The sequence below is a fragment of the Ursus maritimus genome, unplaced genomic scaffold (genome assembly GCF_017311325.1).
Source record: "Ursus maritimus isolate PB19 unplaced genomic scaffold, ASM1731132v1 scaffold_33, whole genome shotgun sequence".
Lineage (NCBI taxonomy): Eukaryota > Metazoa > Chordata > Mammalia > Carnivora > Ursidae > Ursus > Ursus maritimus.
The window spans coordinates 22,020,650-22,039,879 of NW_024425897.1; the positions used below are offsets into that span (position 1 = coordinate 22,020,650).

A 19,230-nucleotide genomic window follows, 5' to 3' on the forward strand; every position below is an offset into this window, starting at 1 on the left:
CAAGAAGCGATTCCACGACCCCAAGATCATGACCTGAGCTGAAATCAAGAGTCAGACACCTAACCAACTGAGCCACCCAGGTGCCGCTGGATTTTTTTTATACAAAATTAGTAATGGCAACATTTATTAATTTCATAAGTATTTACTGACCACCTACTATGCACAAAGCTGCATTAGTTAGCTTTTGCTGGAAAACAAGCCACTTCAAACCTCAGTGGCTCAAAATAACAAACATTTGTTATTTCTCACAATTCAGCTGAGTAGTTCTGGTTTAAGCTGGCTTAGCTGTGGCTGGACATGTTGGATGGCTTCACTTTCACGTCTAGGGCCTCCGTGGGACAACTGGCACAGCTGAGACTGCTGGGATGGCTGAGGCCTCCCACCACATGGTCTTAATCCTCCAAAGTCTACCTTGCAGCACTTGCTCTCATTCAGAGGGAAAGGTTCCTGCTTTAACAGAGGAAGCTCCCAGGCCTCTTAAGGCCTGGGCTTGGAACTCACACAATATCACTTCTATTTAATTGATAAAGCAAGCCCAAGGCTAGCCAAGATTCCAGCTGGTGAAACAGACTCCAGCTTTCGAAGGGTGGGGAGCAGCAAATAAGTTGTGAGCACTTTTTTGGTAATCTACTACACAGGAACAATTTAAGGAGCTAGAGATTAGCAAAGCACAAATTAGACGAAAATCTCTATCCTCACAGAGCTTACCTTCTAGGGAGGGGAGACAGACAATAATAAAATAAATAAGTAAAATAATTGATAGGTCACATCGTGGTAAGGGCCACAGGAAAAAGGCAAAGCAGAAAGGGCATTAGGGGGTGCCAGTCATGGTAGATAGCAATTTTAAATAGGGAAGTCAAGGAAGAGCTCATAGGAAACGAAGCCATCTGAGTAAAGACTTGGAGGAGGAGAAAGAGCAAACAACATGCTAGCTGGAGAAGGAGCTTGCTAGGCAGAGGGCTTCCAACCCACGTAGCACCTTACTGGCCATTGTAAGATCTCTGGCTTTCACCCTGGGTAAATGGGGGAGGGTTTGGGGGGAGGCGCTGAGAGAATTTTGAGCACTGGAGTGACATATTCAACCTATTTCATCTTTGCATTCATCCATACATCTTAGATGTACTACAAAGAGCATGGCACTGCGAGGAATTACTGTGATGTCTATTTCAGGAAGACACAAAGCTCAAAAGTTGGCATAATTTACCCTATTTTAAACACTATTTCCAAGTTGCTTTTGGAGCAACAGGTATTAGACGCTTATGGTCTAAAGTTCAAAAGATACCAAAAAATAGACAGTGAAAAGTAAGTCAACCCCAACCCCTGGCTCCTGCCACCCCCATACCCTCCACAGAGGGAACCGCTTTTACCAGTTTCTTACGTATTCTTCAGAAACAGCCTTGGCATATACAGCACGTTCGTACCTCTAGAACATACCTCTAAATATTTCACTCAAGTAAATACTGGCATTGCCAAAGACATCCAAGCAGAGAAATGTCTAATTTCTTTGTCATTCCTGATGCTCCTTTTCTTGCCACTTGCTTCCTTCTCCTTTTTCCTTATCTACAAGTGCTAAACTTTCAACCTATACCTTTGCTCACACTGTTCCCTCCTGCTCCCTCCTCACAGAATGCCTTCCCATTTCCACCTACTGGAAACTCACCTAGTTACTCACCTAGCCACTTACCACAAAGCCTTTCCTCTTCACCTTTCTCTCCTTTGAATCTCTGACCCAAACAGCATCCACTGTACCCTTGTTATTTTATCTTTTTAGGTAGGCTCCACGCTGGGCATGGAGCTCACATGAGGCTTAAACTCACAATCCTGAGATCAAGACCTGAGCTCAGATCAACGGTCAGACACTTAACCGACTGAGCCACCCAGGTGCCCCCCACTGTACTTTCTTTCAAGCATGTACCTCTTCACTGCGGTTTTTCTAGTCTTCTGGTTTAATAACAATTTTCCTTGATAGGATACAAATGGGATAAACATTTAGAAGTCCTGTTTTCTCCCTGGGTCATTTATTAACTTTATCTTGTGCTGCACAAAGTAATGGACTGTAATGAGATAAGGAGTTTTGCATTAAAATGGACTTCCTTCATTGAGAAAATCTTACTATTAACAACTGGGGCTTTTCGGTGGCTCAGTCGGTTAAGCATCCAACTAGATCTCAGCTCCCATCTTGATCTCAAGGTTGTGAGTTCAAACCCCGCCCTGGGCTCCACGCTAGGAGTGGAGCCTACTTAAGAAGAAAAATAAAGGGGCACCTGGGTGGCTCAGTCACTAAGCATCTGCCTTCGGCTCAGGGCGTGATCCCAGGGTCCTGGGATCGAGTCTGGCATCGGGCTCCCTCCTCTGCTAGGAGCCTGCTTCTTCCTCTCCACTCCCCCTGCTTGTGTTCCCTCTCTCGCTAGCTGTCTCTCTCTGTCAAATAAATAAATAAAATCTTTAAAAAAAAAAGATAAAGACAACAACAACAGCTGAACTAAAGCAAATGCTTAGTCATATGTTTGACTTAAATTCTGGCATAAGCTCCTTATTGTCTCACAGACTGGTAACCACAGTGTGGGGCCCAGCAGCCAGGACAAGGATCATTCTGAGTAGTAGTGTTTCATAAGATCTGCTCCTGGCCATGGGATTCCTGATGCTAGGAGAGAATTCTACTTGCCATTTCATAAGCTCAATTTGGAACTCCCCTCAGTGGGTCCAGAGAACTCTTTCAAACCTGAAGGGGTACAGCTAAGGAACAACCATTAGTTTGGAGATGTTACATTTGTAAAGTTTAGAATTTCAGAGGTGAGTGATACTTCAAAAATCTTTTAAGTTATTCAAATAAGACCCGATAACTATACGCTCACTGTTAATTGAGTTTAAAGTCATTAGCACATCTGTAGAACGCCCTTTGACAAAAACTCAAAACTTGAAGTGGGAGGCCAGCATTTCTTGACATCACTTCATTAATACACGAGTATGTATCAAAGTTTTATTTTCACTCGGTATCCCAGGGCACTCCTCTTCTCTTATGGAAACCCTTCTCTGCTGGAGTCCTGTCTCCTTGAGCCAGGACAGAATACATTAGCATGTGATGTATATCAGAGAGTGTTCCTCAGGAATTCAGGGACTCATTTTTAGCAACTCTAGGGCCGCTGCAAAGAAAGTATGGAGAATTGGTGGAATTATTAATAAGATAAATATTTCAGATAAATCTTGGTTCTCGATGATACAAATCCTTGTTTCCTATTAGCAGATGCTAAATAATTAAAGAAATCACTTTCTGGAAACTTTTCATGGTTAGATTTAGAGAAGTTAGTCTTTTTTAGTAGCTCATGTTTTTCGATTGTTTGCTATCAGTGAAGAGAGCCAAATTTACATCACTGTCCTTAATTCCTTCCCAAATCCCAACATGTATTTCTAGAAGCTTATGGGCTATCTCCACCCAGGTCATTTTTTCTCAACTAAATTTGAACAGTGTTTCCCCACCGGATTATAGATATAAAATTGCAAGCATAATTTTCTGTGTGCATACAGTTTTGGAAACTATAACTACTCCAATTACATAGTAGCATCCATGTCCTCCAGTCCCCTTCCTTCCTGAGCTGGCCCTTCCCCATTTCACAGCCATGAGTTTCGAGGGATGGGGGAGACTGACTCTACTTCCTGCATCACTGATAGGCCCTCACTGGTACAAATCAATTGGTGTAATCTTATCCCCCCTGCAATTAAATTTGGACCAGATATGGCACTTATAGATGGGAATGCCCTGGCCACTAGGATTAATTTACGTTGGTCCAGTTAGAGCAAAGTCAAGCACTTTTGTTCACTGGATACGTGAGGTAAGGCTTTCACTCCCACTGATGTGAAAGAGGAAACATGTAGCCCTGGCTGCTGCTGCAAGCCACCTGGTCATTGAAAATTTGTAAGAGAAGCTGGCCTTAGGATAAATCACATGGAGGAAAGTAGAGCTGAGTGAATTTAAAAAAGAAAAGGAAAGGGGCGCCTCAGTGGCTCAGTCAGTTAAGCATCTCCCTTTGGCTCAGGTCATGATCCCAGGGTCCTGGGATTGAGTCCCGTATCAGGCTCCCCACTCAGTGGGGAGTCTGCTTCTCCCTCTGCCCCTCTGCCTACTTGTGTTCTCTCTCTCTCTCTCTCTCAAATAAATAAGATATTTTAAAAAAAGAAAAGAAAAGGAAGGAGGAAAAGAAGCAGCAGCTGCTGCAGCCTGGACCAAACCACGCCTATGACCTAATTTTGAACTTTTCGTTTACAAGAGCCAATATTCCTCCTTATTATTAAAGGCTTTTTTCTATTACTTGCAACTTAAAGCATCCTAACTCATACAGCTTTCCTACAAAAGCTATTAAAAATCAACCAATAACAAATATGTATTAAACATTACTCTAATCAAACTACTTGAGAGACTTTTAAGAAACTGAAGGGGCGCCTGGGTGGCTGAGTTGGTTAAGCAGCTGCCTTCGGCTCGGGTCATGATCCCAGGGTCCTGGGATTGAGCCCCACATCAGGCTCTCTGCTCAGCGAGGAGCCTGCTTCTCCCTCTCCCTCTGCCTGCGGCTCCCCCTACTTGTGCTCTCTCTCTCTGTCAAATAATTAAATTTTTTTAAAAAAGAAACTGAAAAGTTGGTTGTTTAAAGTCCAGCTGGAAATAAGGGATGAGGGCAATTGTAATAATAGCAATCATCGACTACGTCAGACACCACACTATATGCTTCACACTGGTGATCCTGCTTCACACTCACAACTCTGGAATGTGAGGGTAGGTAAGATTATCCCTATTTACGGAAAAGAAAATGACAGTTCAGAGAACTGACGAGAGAAAAACTCTAAAGGCCTGATATACAAGGTAGGCCATCTTAGATTTCTTTCTAAGTTCACATGATGTACGTAAACTTTGTTCAGACCAAAAGCCTGATTTTTGGCCTGCCACACATGCAATGTACATCTGCTTTGTGAATGAGTAGCATAAAGGAAAACCATCTTGTCCTTGAGGCATCTCAATCAATGCTCCTGCTCCCTGCATTCCTTCACAATGAAACTCATGATGCCTGCCTACATGCTAATCTATAATCTTTTCAGCTTTTACATGATGTAAAAATGTATATAACCCTGCAAAAACTGTTCATTCTCTGGAGCACTTTCTTCCCTGGGAAAAGTGTGTTTCCTGGGCAGTTGTCCTAACTTGGGCTCGAATAAAACTCTCTTTCTTACTTTCTAAGATTCTAAAAAGTTTGTTCAATTTGCATTGACAAAGCTTAAGTACTTTCACAAAGCTAATAAGAAGTATAGAAGAATCCACACCCAAGTCTGTGATGTCAAGGCCTGCTGTGCTTTTAATCATGCTCTTTACGTGATTCTGCTATTATGTGAACTGAAATTCAAAGAATGGGGAAAATCATGTTAAATCATGGATATTTTGCAGGGAAAAAATTTAAAAATATAACACGAATATGAGTTTAAGATATTAAGATAAATCTCAGGCAAAGTAACAGATATAAGATAATTGTAATACTATCATAACCTTCCAGAAGACCATTCCACTACAAAACAAGATTTGGACTAATATCACAAGCATGAGTTTTTTAAAGCATGCAATTCTACCTGCTAACTTCAAATAAAATAGCAGCAATCATAAAAATTATAACTAGAGCTAACACTTAGAGAATGTACCAGGCATTCTTTTAAACACTGTAGAACCATAACTTCCTATAACTCATTGAAGCCTCACAAAAACCCAAGAATGCTAGGACTAACATGATCCCCATTTTATATTTGGGGCAAATGAGGCACACAGATGTAAAATAATTTGCCCAAAGTATCAGCAAGGAAAGTGCAGAGCAGGATTCCGTCCCAGACCTTGTGGCCTCCACAATCCATGCTCTTAATCACTGTGTTAGAGATACTTAAGCATGTAAATGTCCTGTGAGTAAAACATTTGAATATCTACCATGCAAGGCTGTGAGGCAGGAAATCTGTTTTATAGCTTGGTGTGACAGAGAGAATGTATGGTTTCAGCTCCTACTACTGTGAGGCTTGACTCAAAGCCAGGCTCTGCGACTTACTGGTTTTGTGACCTTGGGCCCATTACCACACTTCTTTCGGTCCCAGATACAGTACTATCTGCCACCCAGAGGACTTTCAATACAGGTTGGCATTATTCCTTTCTGTTCTTACCAAAGAACACTGTTACCAAGGCACTCTTACAGAATATCATCAGGCAGACAGTTAATTTTAGAACCACCTATTGTTTGACTTCAAGTGGACATTTAAAAAAAATGGTTTGTATGCAAGCAAAGCTTGTGCTGCTGACAAGTTGAAAAAGGAAAAATTTAATACCAATCACTTCATAATACTTCTACAGAGACAAGATAATACTTTTCAAGTACTTACAACAGCTCTACCATAAAACCAAATTCTAAGCAGTAATGCAATGAGAAGTCTTAATATGCAGTTTGAATATTCTAAACATAAAAAATATTAACAAAAAAACACAATACTTTAAACTAGTTTTAATGATACGTACCATGTCTGCAGAAGAACTGAATGACAACTTTGCACTGATCAGATCTGGTGAATATTTTGCACTTCTCTACATTTCTTTCGAGGGAACTCAGACATCTAAAGATGGGCAGAATTGACTGTAACACAAATACATTATCAAATAGCACATACTTAATATGGTTGTTTGATTAGTTTAAATGAACTAACAAAAGAAGAGTATGTATATTCACAAATGAATAGATTTGGCTTGCATGCCTTTTTTAAAAGTATTTTTAAATTTTTATTTCTGTTTTGAGCTATGTAACTATGTAATGTCAACCTTAAAAATAAAATAGCCAATATTCATTTTTTTTCTGGGTTGAAAATGTATTTTCCCCTCCTTTTAACACTTTTTTTCTCTTTTTAAAATTTAAATTCAATTAATTAACATGTAGTGTAATATTAGTCTCAGAGATAGAGTTTAGTGATTCATCAGTTGCATATAACACTCAGTGCTCATTACATCAAGTGACCTCCTTAATGTCCATCACCCAGTTACCCCATCCCCCCAGCCACCTCCCCTCCAGCAACCTTCAGTTTGTTTCCTATATTAAGAGTCTCCTGGGGTGCCTAGGTGGCTCAGTCGGTTGAGTGTCTGCCTTCGGCTCAGGTCATGATCCCGGAGTCCTGGGATAGAGCCCCATGTTGGGCTCCCCGCTCAGCGGTAAGTCTGCTTCTCCCTCTGCCCCTTACCCCACTTGTGCTCTCTCTCTCTCTCTCAAATAAATAAAATCTTAAAAAAAAGAGTCCCTTATGGTTTGTCTCCCTCTCTGTTTCATCTTCTTTTATTTTTCCCTCCCTTCCCCTGTGATCCTCTTTTGTTAAGTTCTTAACAATTTAAGAATTTAAATTCCACATATGAGTGAAATCATATGATAATTGTCTTTCTCTGACTTATTTCATGTAGCATAATACCTTCTAGTTCCATCCATGTCATTGCAAAAAGATTTCATTTTTGACGGCTGAGTAATATTCCATTGTATATATACATCACATCTTCTTTACCCATTCATCTGTCAGTGGACATCTGGGCTCTTTCCATAGTTCGGCTATTGTGGACACTGCTGCTATAAACATGGGGATGTTCTGCATGCCTTTTAAACCATGTATTAAATGCAGAATAGATGTCATGTTCTATGTAATAAATATTTCTACAATACAAGAGAAAACCAGGGCCACTTATATTTACCTTCATTCCCAATTTGCAATTTAAATTTGATGTTGTCGAATCATTCTCATTTACTTTCACTGAAGTTGACCACTGATAATGTTGAAAAAACACAGGAGAGAAGAGGACATATCCATATGCTGACCGACAAGAATTCACAGATCTTAAAGCAAGCTGAAAAATAAGAGGTATTAAGGAAAAAATCAACTTTCTCTAAACGATTAATTCAAAAAATTCTATTATATTTAACACTGCAATTAGTTCAAATAAGGCTATGGGATGGTAACTGCATTATATGGACATTATACATATTAATTATTATAGATATTAAATGGGTTGCGTCATAAACTGTATATTGAATTTGCACACATATACATAAATGGATACACATCTGTAATGAATACATATAGGTTTAACTCTAAAATCTTGCATGCTGAAATTGTAAAGTTGCAAATGCCTTTAACTTTAATGCACGAAGTGGCAGAAGGCAATGTAAATGGGGGTAAAAAGATGGCAGCAAAATGGCAATCTCTTGCCTCATCTAAAGTGAGAAACTGTCGGTCAGTGCCAGCCAACTACTTCCACCTGGTAATGCTGGCCCCAAACTGTCAGACCATCTAAGTTTTTAAGAGAAGCAAGAAACTCACATCTTTGTGTAGACTCTCCCAATTTTTAAGTTTAGAAAATTATTTCATTAAAAAAAAAACGAACAGTTCGGTCCCAGAAAATACCTCTGCAAGCCATACCTAGCCTCTTGACCACCAGTTCACAATTTCTAATTTAAATCTCTTGTGTTTTTCTGCATGATTTTTATAATATGCTCTCAATGTATTCACATATATAAAATAAAGATGAACAGTGAAAGGGATAATTACAATTTCTGGGTTTCCTAGTTAACATTCAATCTGGACTGGGATGTTTAAACATCTTTTGCCTTAATCGATGGTATATTGGTTAATTTTCTTACTTACACCTTTTTCAGATGGGTCTAGCCACAGCTCGTCACTGATTCGTGATAGAGCTTGAATTGCTTTCCCAAATACTACAGAGAAAAAGAAAGGTACTGCTTACATTCTTTCCTCAAACAATAAATACAAATCATAGGACTACTTCAGCATTCACAGGACTCAAGTTTTAATGCATAAAGAACAGTGTTTTATACACTAATGCTAAAAATTGCTTTAAATATATAATAGTACTCATGACAAAATGAGAGGCACATAGTAAGAGCTCAATAAATTTACAGAATGTGCAAAATGATAAAATGCACCCTCTTCCTTTATGTTTGCATGGAGCTACTGTGGCAAGTCAATTTCCATACTACTGTATCTTTAGACTTGGTTTAAATAAATATATTACCTGCCCCCTCCCCCCCCCAAAAAACAAGAGTGAAAACAGAGCATGGAGGGATTTGAAGGGGTTTAATAACTTCAAAACAAGTCATGAGAGAGAAATTAGAGGCATTCAAGATGCATCTCTGATATTTGAGGGAAGCATGCAAGATGCGAGATCTTCCCACCAAATACACTCAGTGCCCTGTAAGGAAGAGAGGCTAGGCTGGGTGACATATTTGTCTAATCTGATATGAGACTGTTAATATTCTTAAGAATTATGAATAAGTACAAAATGCAGCAGAGAATACTATGTGAGCTCCACATTGGGCTACATGTTCAGCCTGACCTCTGCCTCTCTCTCTCTCTCCCTTCCCCGACTCGTACTCTCTCTCTCAAATAAGTAAATAAAATGGATGGCCAAATTAATCCTCAGAACAGTAGAAAAAAAAGAAGAAGAAAAAATTCCAGAACATAAAATCAGCTTATAATAATGCTTAAGAATCAGAAGTTTGTGAATTGGGGGTACCAGCGTGAACCCGAGATGGGATGACCAGGGGGGTAATAAAAAAGGATAGAGGCGGGGCGCCTGGGTGGCACAGCGGTTAAGCGTATGCCTTTGGCTCAGGGCGTGATCCTGGTGTTATGGGATCGAGCCCCACATCAGGCTCTTCTGCTATGAGCCTGCTTCTTCCTCTCCCACTCCCCCTGCTTGTGTTCCCTCTCTTGCTGGCTGTCTCTATCTCTGTCAAAAGAATAAATAAAATCTTTAAAAAAAAAAAAAGGATAGAGGCATTTCTCCCTTTTTACCACTTCACATTCAACACTTTTTCCTGGAGTTGCCTGATGCAGACCTTTCACTCATCCAATGAATGGTTTTGGAACACCCACTATGTTCCGAGTACAGCCCACTCCGATGGGGTAGAACAATGAACAGGACAGGAACGGTTCCTGCCCTCACAGCGCATGGCGTACAGTACAGGAGGAAAAGCAAAACAATCATATAAATAGTTGTTTATTGAGAACTGAGCTATAAACTGCAAGAGAACTTCTAGAACTCTAAGAACCTGGAACAGCTGGGAGTTTGGGCTTCCCTTTCCTGTTCATTACTACCGTTCCATGGATGGCCTCAACCCAGGGGAAGCTAACCATGACACAAGACGCCATTCTAGGATCACTTCCAGGTTACAATCTGTAGGAAACCGTTCTTCTCTTAAATAGAGATTTTCTGGAGTAACTTACATTTAAGTACTATTTATAACATATTCATCTACATTCCCATCTATTATTGAGCTCTTTACCTGCATCTGTTTCATTCCTACAACAAGCCCTGTGACGAATATGCTCTTATTCTTTTTTTACCGATGAGGAAACTGAGCCCCACAGTGATTCAGTGGTTTGCCCCAGGTCATACATCAAAAAGTGGTAGAATCTGGGGTAAAAACCAGGTTGATGCTTTCCTCATGGCACTAAAATACTTTAACGGCCTAAGCATCATTTTTCCCCCAACTCCTCCTCACGCAGTCCTTATTCCGAGTTTGATGCCCGCATTCCCAATCTCTGTTCCAATGGTTTAGTTCCATATCATGGACACTGAAGACAATAAATACTATGCATAAATAAAAGCAGATGGGCCCTCTTCCTCCCCTCGAAAGCTACTAGGAGCCTGGGTGGGTGGCGGCTGTTCGTGGCCAGGCCTTGTGTCGCCAGCCCCTGAACATAAAGGACAAAGGGGAAATCGCCCCCCATGAAGCTTACTCTCTCTCTAACTTTCCCTTTTCTACATAGGAAAGCAAGAAAAGTCGCTCCACCTTTCACCTGACTGCCGCTCATCCCGCACTTCAGCATGGCCGCGAGCCCTAACAAGCCGCGCTCCAAGGAGCGCCTCTGCTCGACGGCCCCAGGTGCCCGGATGTCGCCCGCTCTTTTCGAAGCTTCGAGATCTTACCCCTCCCGCCCGCACGCCACAATGTCCCAAAGTGCAGCTGTGTTTCACGGCGGGGAAGGGCCTCTGCGGGCCTCCGTAGGCCGTCTCCTGCCGACATCATCTGTCATTGGCTGAGAGCGAGGTGGGCGGGTCACCGAGCAGCCCGAGGAAGAAGGCGGCGGTGGTGGTGGTGGTGACTGAGCGGAGCCCAGTGACAGGATGGTGAGGACGGCAGATGCGGCGACCGAGGCCTAGCTCTCGGCCGCGGTGCTGCGTCGTTGGGAGCAGCCGGGAGTCTCTAGACGAGGGCATGGACCATTCCGGGGGCCGTGGAGGGTGCAGCCCAGGGCCAGGCCTGGAGAAGGCCCGGGGGAGGGCAGGGGAGGATAAGGAGCAGCCACCTCTGGGTGCGGCAGGCTCTGGCCTCGCACCCCCGCCCCAGGGGCCAGAGGACGTCCGAGGGGGAAAGGGCCCTTTTCAGCGGCTCGTCCTGTCACGAGAGCCGCACGCCCGAGCCGGGAAAGGCCTTTGAGCTTGTGCCTCCAGCGTCCCCGAGAAAGGGGCATGGTCCCCTCCGTTTCCAGACGTTTCCCTACACCTTTCCCTTAAAAGGCACCTCCCGCTGGTTGGGGCATACCGTTTGCCAACCGCCTGTGTTGAAAGCTGGCTTTTCGAATGCAAAACGGGAAGTAACGAGCAGAATCCCCTATCCATTTTAGTTTGCCATCAGGGGAAAAGGGGTACAAACTATCCCCTTCTCCCCTGAAATAAAGTGCAGCTGCCATTGAAATGTGGTAGTGAGTCCTCAAGGGACTGGATTTGGCTCTTAGAATGGCTGGAACTATTGTTTCCTAAATGGTTTATGAGCTCCTCGAAATTGGAAAATTTTGTGAATATGTATGTTTTTCCAGGTAAGGAGCCAGTGTTGGCTCCAAGGGATACTTTGGGGAGTTTCAACTCAGTCGTTCACCAGATTGCCCAGCCAGCTTCAAGCCCGGCCCCCCACCCACTGGCCTCCAGTAGGTTTCTGCCCTTAAGACCGTCCTACGTAAAAACTCAGGAGCTGCTACTGGAGAGGGCTCGTAGCTGTAATCAGACTTTAAGAGGTGCCCTTCACCCCCTAAGAAGTTAAGAACGTGTTCAAAAGGAGCTCTTATTATCTTGCTATTTGTGTTGATGAGGGTAACTGTAAAGGGACTTCTCTTTCTGATGAGCATCCATTGCATTTTTAAGATTATCAGGGTTCGGTGACAAGCATAGCCGTTGAGGTAGTTTATAGATGTGACAGCCAGAGATTTGTGGTATGTGCTTCTTTAGTGTCTCTGTATATGTGAAAGGCTTTAATCCCATTTTTGATTTTTGCTCCTAAGTAGACTCCAATTTAGAGTGATCCGGTTTACAGTAATTTTGAGACAGCTTTGAGAAGATGACATATGATTCCATACTCATGTTTCTAAAGTTTTGTTTTTTTTTTTTTTTTTTTTAAAGATGAACACTTTTTTAGGGTAGTTATACTGGAACATAGCTTGTTACCTGAGATAGAACTGGGTAAAATTTAGGATTAGCTGATTCTTTCATGATTAAAAATCTTTCATCTGGCAGAGTAGACTAGAAATGTTCAACACTCAGTAGTGTAGAGTCTATGGGCAGCAAATTCCAGGTGTGGAGAAGGTCCAGTTTTAGCTGGAGGAATGTGTTTGGTTTTTTATCTTTAGTTGGTGACTTCACCATCTGATAATGTATTCAGAGTGCTGTGTTAGATCTTCTATACAAAATAATGATCTAGCTGCAGCATAAATTTCCAGCTACTAGAACTTTGAGCATAAGAGAATTAAAATCAGTATACTTGAGGAATAATTAGTCCTTAATTTTATGTACATTGTTACTGATAAATTTTCCAAATTGTCTTATAAAATTCTAAACAGAACAGGAAACAAAAGGGAAGGGAGTTTATATAGAGAATAAGACTAGAAGTAGAAAATATTGACAAGGCAAAAAAAATTTTTTTTTTTTTTTTTTTTTTTTTTTTTTTTTTTGCTGTGTGTGTGTGTGTGTGTGTCATGTTTGAAAATACAGCAAGTGGTTCTTTTGGTATTGTTTTGAGCAAAGCCAGTTTTTAACATTTTCTTTCATAACACTCAGAAATCATTAACAATTGTTTGCATATTCATTTGATATGAGTTTTTTGTTGCTCTATTTTCGGTTTGTTTCTTTTCGTTGCTTTCTTTTAACATTGGTCATGTTTCACCCTTTTTTTTCATTCCCCTGTCTGCAATCAACTTCTTCATTCCACTAAGGCTGGGCACAGAGTAAGTTTCTTCTCTTAGCTCGTACTAACAATGGTGGTTGGGTGGCTGATTACTGGGATTTTCACCCTTTTACAGTCTATCCAGTAGGAAGTGGCCAAATGCCTATGCTTTGATTGGTTTGGTTCTTTATTTGAATTTAACAAGACTGCCATTTCCAGGATCTTTTGCTGTCTCAAAAGACTATAAACTTTGTCTAACCTGAACTGTCAAAAGTGTGGAATTTGGGCAAGTACACTCCTCAAAGTATGACATTTGTTATGTGACATTATTTCCCAATAACTTAGTCATCTACATGAAACAAGAGTCTTAGTAAGAATCTTTACTAATTTGAAATAATTTTTGTTTGCTCATTTATATAGTTATATTTTTAAGCTGCTAATAATCTGGGTACACTTGGGCGTAATCCATAATACATGATAGAATTGAGGTCATCGATCATTATAAAGTATCATGTCATACTAATATTCTTTGTAGCACATTTAGATTGAACAGCCCATTCATTATCAGTCTCAAAGATTTTCATCCTGCAATACACATATACCGTTTATGAGTTTCAGGTTCTTTTTTTTTTTTTTTTAATAGAAATCTATGTTTTACCTTTTTCTCAAATGCCAGCTTCCCACATTAATTATGTACTTCAATCCATATCTGAAGGGATCCCCCTCTAAAGATGAAGATTGTTCTCTCTCCAGGTACTTTTGCATTGATTACCGATGAGGATGGAAACTTCATAGTGGTTTTTAGTTTTACAGTAAGATGTTTTATCCACTAAGATCTGGATTGAAACAATTAAGTCATTGAACAAATACCAGCTGAAACTACTCTTTAAAAAGAAGAAACTTATTTAACAATTTCTTTTTAAAGTGTGCTAATTTTTTAACCTTGTGTTACTTCAGTTACTCTGTGTCCTGAGTTCTTTTCCTTTGTAATCATGTTGATATTTGTTGCAAAATGAATTGTTTGTTTTAGTAATAATTTTAGTTTCACACATTTTGTTTTGATTAATTTCAGTTTACAAAGTCTGTGGTGGCAAAACTATTTTCTGTTTTTATTCTACTTTAGATATGTTTTCTTGGATGATATTAAGGAATAGTCATGCCTTCTTTAAAAGCAGTTAAAGGGCATGTACATTTATGGATGGGATGTCTGTATGGGAAGACATCCTGTTACAGAATGGTGTTTATACTAATCAACATGAAGAAATTGTTGTTCAAAATGACGTTTTGACAATATTCCATTAAATGACTGAATTAAGTAATGTTTATATGTCAATTTTTGAAATTATAAAATTAAAATTTTACAGGATTGAGGTTTTTTATTCTGTTATACTTAAGTGAAAAATTTATTTTTGTCATCTGAGACTGTATTGCAACTCTAAACTACCTCCTGCTAAATTCATCACTTATTTAGCTGACCTCTTTCTCTCTCTCTCTCTCTCTTTTTTTTTTTTTTTTAATGCTCTAATGCACATGAAAGACCGTGATAATGTTATTTTAAGTTTGGGAACCAAACTGAGGGTACATAGGCCATTTAATCCAGACAGTAGAAGTATGACAGGATTTCTAATAAGGAAAGAGGAGAGAACAGAGATCATAATTCAAAAGCACGTGTTTGTCCTATTGAGACTCTTTGAAACGTAGGCTGTTTTTCTTCCTTTGTACTATATGGCTAATAGTTTTTGGTAACAAATATTGTAAATTTTGTTTACTTTTCTCCAAATTATTTAGTAAACATAAGTTATAGAATTAAGTTTTTTTTCTATCACTACATTTTTAACAATTGTCTTTATTAATGTTCCTGGAACATAGGAACCTGTACATTATGTTTTACATTATAGCTGCAGAAATAGGAATTACCATATCACTCAAAAATGCCAAACTCCATAGGACCCCATAGTATATTTCATTTTGCAGTTTTTAAAACTCAGTGTCATTTATAGGTCTCTAAATGAATTGCTTTAGAAAGCCTGATTTTATTCTTGGTAAATAGAATGATGCCCTGTATTGTGTATGCACACTGTTATGACCAAAATAAAATAAGGCTGATTAGAACAGAATATGTTACCGTATGTGTCTTTGTTTAAATGGTCATAAGAACAGTATGGATAACTTCTGCTCCTTTGGGTTCTGGAATCTCTGCTTAGTTAGTTTAAAAGGGGAGTTAAGAGAGGAGAACATCTTGTTTTGACGTCATGTTTGACATTACACCTTGTCTCACCTTGACACTTTAAAGTTGGTGTTGGTATTAGGAGACCTGCACATCCCACACCGGTGCAACAGTTTGCCAGCTAAATTCAAAAAACTGCTGGTGCCAGGAAAGATTCAGCATATTCTCTGTACTGGAAACCTTTGCACCAAAGAGAGTTATGACTATCTCAAGACTCTGGCCGGTGATGTTCATATTGTGAGAGGAGACTTCGATGAGGTGATGTATTATTTCTTTCCATTCACAAATATTTCTTTTCTTGATTCTTACATATATAAGCTTTATCCTTTACACCTGAGTTTCTCAGCTGTCGCGGTCTTTTTCTTGTGGTTGTTAACTTCCCAAATACAAATTTACTACACATACTTGTCCCTGACTACTCAGTAAACATATTAAATACTTGTTCTAAACTAAATTGATATGGAATAAAAGTGATTTTGTCACTATTTTTGTAGTACTGTCATTTAGTTTATAAAATTTTTATTACAGACTTCTCACCACCACCTCTACTGCCCTGTTCCAAGCCACCATATCACTTTCCTGTATTCCAACTTCCTCGTTCTACCCTTCCTCCATAACTTTGTTCTCCAAGTGGCAACCAGTGTGATCCTTTTTAGGTGAAGTAAGATCACATCACCATTATGCTGAAAGCCCTGCTGTGGCTCTCTAACTCCAGGGTTAACTACAAAGGGGCATGAGGAAGTGGGAGGATGTGATAAAACTGTTCTGGGTCTTGATTGTGGCAGAGCTTACATAACTGTATGCGTTTGTCAAAACCCCTTGAATTAAAAAGAGTAATTTTACTCTGTGTGAATTATACCTCAATAAATCTGACTTTAAAGAACAAAGTTAGAAGTTCTGGGATTGCAGCTTTGCCCACTAGTTAATAATGAGATTTTAGGCAAATTGCATCCTCTTTCTGGCCTCAGTTTCCTCTATGTAAATATGATTGGAATAGATGATTTTTAAGACCCCAACCCATACTAATGTTATATGATTTAGCATGATAAATCTGATGTGTGAAGAATTCCCTTTGTGTTTCTGGGAATATAAGCTTTGTCAAAATCATTTAACTTCATTGGTGATGTTTACTGGTTCTCCTTTATATGAAACTGAATAAGCATCATGTCTTTTTTTTTTTTTTTTTTTTTTTTAGTGGATTTTAAAAAAGAATTCAGATAACCTTTCACCTGGGGGCAAAAGACAGGGAGATGAGAAGGGAAGGGGCAGATTTCTTGTCAATAAATACAATATAGGTTTGGTTTGTTAAAAACATATTTGGGGTTCTGTTTGTGTTGTGCTAAAGACAGTTTCAACAGCAAGAATTAAATTTTTTTGCTTCTGATTTGCTAAATTCACAGACCCTGGAACCATACTACCAGGGTTTGGATCTTGGCTCAACCACTTACTAACGTGTGGGCAAGTTATTTTAACCTCTCTCTGCTTTGGTTTCCTCATCCATAAAATGGGGGTCATAAGAGAAGCTACCTCATAGGATTGTATTAAATAGGTTGATATTTAGAAAGCCCTTAGAGCCTGCTTCATACTAAGTGCTATATGAGTGTTAACTATCATTATTAATTGAAGCCATCTATATAATTATTAAAGTCTGGGATATAATTTGAACACACCTAACTTATAGGTCATATCCCTAGGATTCTTAGGTAGAAGAAACTCACAAATTTGAGAATAATTATTCTCTACAGCATTCCCCAAAGAACCGATAGTCTGTTAAAAAAAAAAAAAAGATAAACACGAGGCAGGGATTGCATGATAAATTCCAGTTTACCTGGAATAAGTTTTTTTTTTTTTTTTCCTAGAAACAAGTTAACCTTCACGATGGGGGAAGTTTGTCGTATAACTCCACAGCAACATGCCATAAAGGCAGCTGTTTCTTTTTTTTTTTTTTAAGATTTTATTTATATATTTGACAGAGATAGAGACAGCCAGCGAGAGAGGGAACACAAGCAGGGGGAGTGGGAGAGGCAGAAGCAGGCTCATAGTGGAGGAGCCTGATGTGGGGCTCGATCCCAGAATGCCGGGATCACGCCCTGAGCCCAAGGCAGACGCTTAACAACTACATCATCCAGGCACCCCAAGTTATGTTTTGAACATAGTTGTAGCCTTAGAGACTGAGGAAAAATCAAATATTTAATAAATGTGTTGGTTGTGGAGCACTGTATCAAAATATCCACAGGGGATTAAATATTGAACCAGGTTGTTTTTAAACATCAATATCTCTAAAAATATATATATTTATGTCTGTTTCTTATTTTAGAATCTGAATTATCCAGAACAGAAAGTTGTGACTGTTGGGCAGTTCAAAATTGGTTTGATCCATGGGCATCAAGTTATTCCATGGGGAGATATGGCCAGCTTAGCCCTGTTGCAGAGGCAGTTTGATGTAGACATTCTTATCTCGGGACACACACACAAATTTGAAGCATTTGAGCATGAAAATAAATTCTACATTAACCCAGGTTCTGCCACCGGAGCATATAATGCCTTGGAAACGTGAGTAGTAATTTGGGGATTTGGGGATTTTTAAAAATTATTAGTTGCATGTGTGTCATTTCATAAAGGAGAAATGCAACCATTTCAATAATTATAGCCTTTTGGGCAATCTTCTTTTGGTGATTATTTTCAATATATAACAACTAGAATTCTCTGTGAATCCAAATTGTTGTAAATTGAAATTTTTAGTGCTGGTGCTTTTTAGTACAAAACACTGACATTATTTATATTTTCTTCCAGAAACATTATTCCTTCATTTGTGTTGATGGACATCCAGGCTTCTACAGTTGTCACTTACGTGTATCAACTAATTGGAGATGATGTGAAAGTAGAACGAATTGAATACAAAAAATCTTAAAAGCCAGGCCTGTCTTGCTGGGTGGTTGTTTTTTTTCATTCGCCTGTTCAAATCAAGTAATTAAACATTTATGAGGCACAAAATTGTATCACTTTTATAATATTTTGCAGTAAAATATATCGTCTAGTGTTAATACAATGTTCTAAGCTTCTTGTAAACTATAAGAATATATTCCATTTCCATATATGATTTCTATGAAAAAAAGTCCATCACACAGTAAATGGTCATGTGTTAAGAAAAATTTATCCTTGTAAATATCTTCAAAGTTGATATCTGGAACTTTATTACAGAAGTAGTGCATGAGGAAGAAAAATCTAGACTTTCTTGTATACACTTTTCTCTCCAGTAATAAACAGTTACCTTTCATTTATACTTTCTTGATAAACTGTGTTTTAATTTTTAAAAATCATAAAAATGAGAGACCGTATGAAACTGCACCAGAGCATTAAAGTGATGAGGTAGATGGGTTGACCTTTCAGGGCTCTCTCATTTCTTAAAATGTTCTGGGTCAAAATGTTGGACTCAGATTTTATTTTCTAAAGAATATACTACACTCACATATTAGCAATAATTTCTCAAAAACTGTTGGTTTAAATTGCCCTGTTCCTATATTTCAAGTTTTAACTGTGTGTGTGTGTATGTATTTTTTATTTTTAATTGTTTAGAAAGGAAGCATGGTAGAGTGAATATATAACGTAAAGAATCTTCTCGGTACAGTTACTCCCAACTTACTCTAGTTTGACAGCCCAAGTGTTTGGCAATTTTCATAAAGTAGGGCAAATTGATACTTCCACTTTTAAGTTGTATTCAAGGAGTAAATATTTATTAAGCACCTTTTTTGCAAGTCTATCAAATGCTATTCTGTATCA

At 39.1% G+C, this 19,230-nt stretch overlaps 2 protein-coding genes across 7 annotated transcripts in view; one reads left to right on the plus strand and one right to left on the minus strand.

Moving 5' to 3' along the window:
• Positions 1-11,025, minus strand: part of RAD9B (RAD9 checkpoint clamp component B) — a 44,648-nt gene extending 33,623 nt beyond the window's left edge. For 2 of the 3 annotated variants that reach the window (XM_008688879.2, XM_040619934.1), the window contains exons 1-4: positions 10,860-11,025; positions 8,689-8,759; positions 7,739-7,891; positions 6,533-6,647 (exon numbers count right to left, since the gene is read on the minus strand). In XM_008688879.2, coding sequence (XP_008687101.1) covers positions 6,533-6,647; positions 7,739-7,891; positions 8,689-8,759; positions 10,860-10,896 — 376 coding nt within the window. In that variant the 5' untranslated portion in view covers positions 10,897-11,025. The remainder of the gene's footprint in view (positions 1-6,532; positions 6,648-7,738; positions 7,892-8,688; positions 8,760-10,859) is intronic. The other variant, XM_008688881.2, reaches the window with a different exon arrangement.
• Positions 11,026-11,087: 62 nt separating this feature from the next.
• Positions 11,088-18,733, plus strand: VPS29 (VPS29 retromer complex component). Of its 4 annotated transcripts, XM_040619938.1 has the most exons (6): positions 11,180-11,197; positions 11,887-11,994; positions 13,273-13,284; positions 15,517-15,708; positions 17,768-18,003; positions 18,244-18,733. In XM_040619938.1, the coding sequence occupies exons 1-6, from the start codon at positions 11,195-11,197 to the stop codon at positions 18,359-18,361; spliced, it is 669 nt and encodes a 222-aa protein (XP_040475872.1). In that variant the 5' UTR covers positions 11,180-11,194; the 3' UTR covers positions 18,362-18,733. The 4 variants fall into 4 exon arrangements, with proteins under 4 accessions (XP_040475874.1, XP_040475875.1, XP_040475872.1 ...); XM_040619940.1 differs by lacking the exon at positions 11,887-11,994 and having other exon boundaries at positions 11,088-11,197; XM_040619939.1 differs by lacking the exon at positions 13,273-13,284.
• Positions 18,734-19,230: the final 497 nt, after the last annotated feature.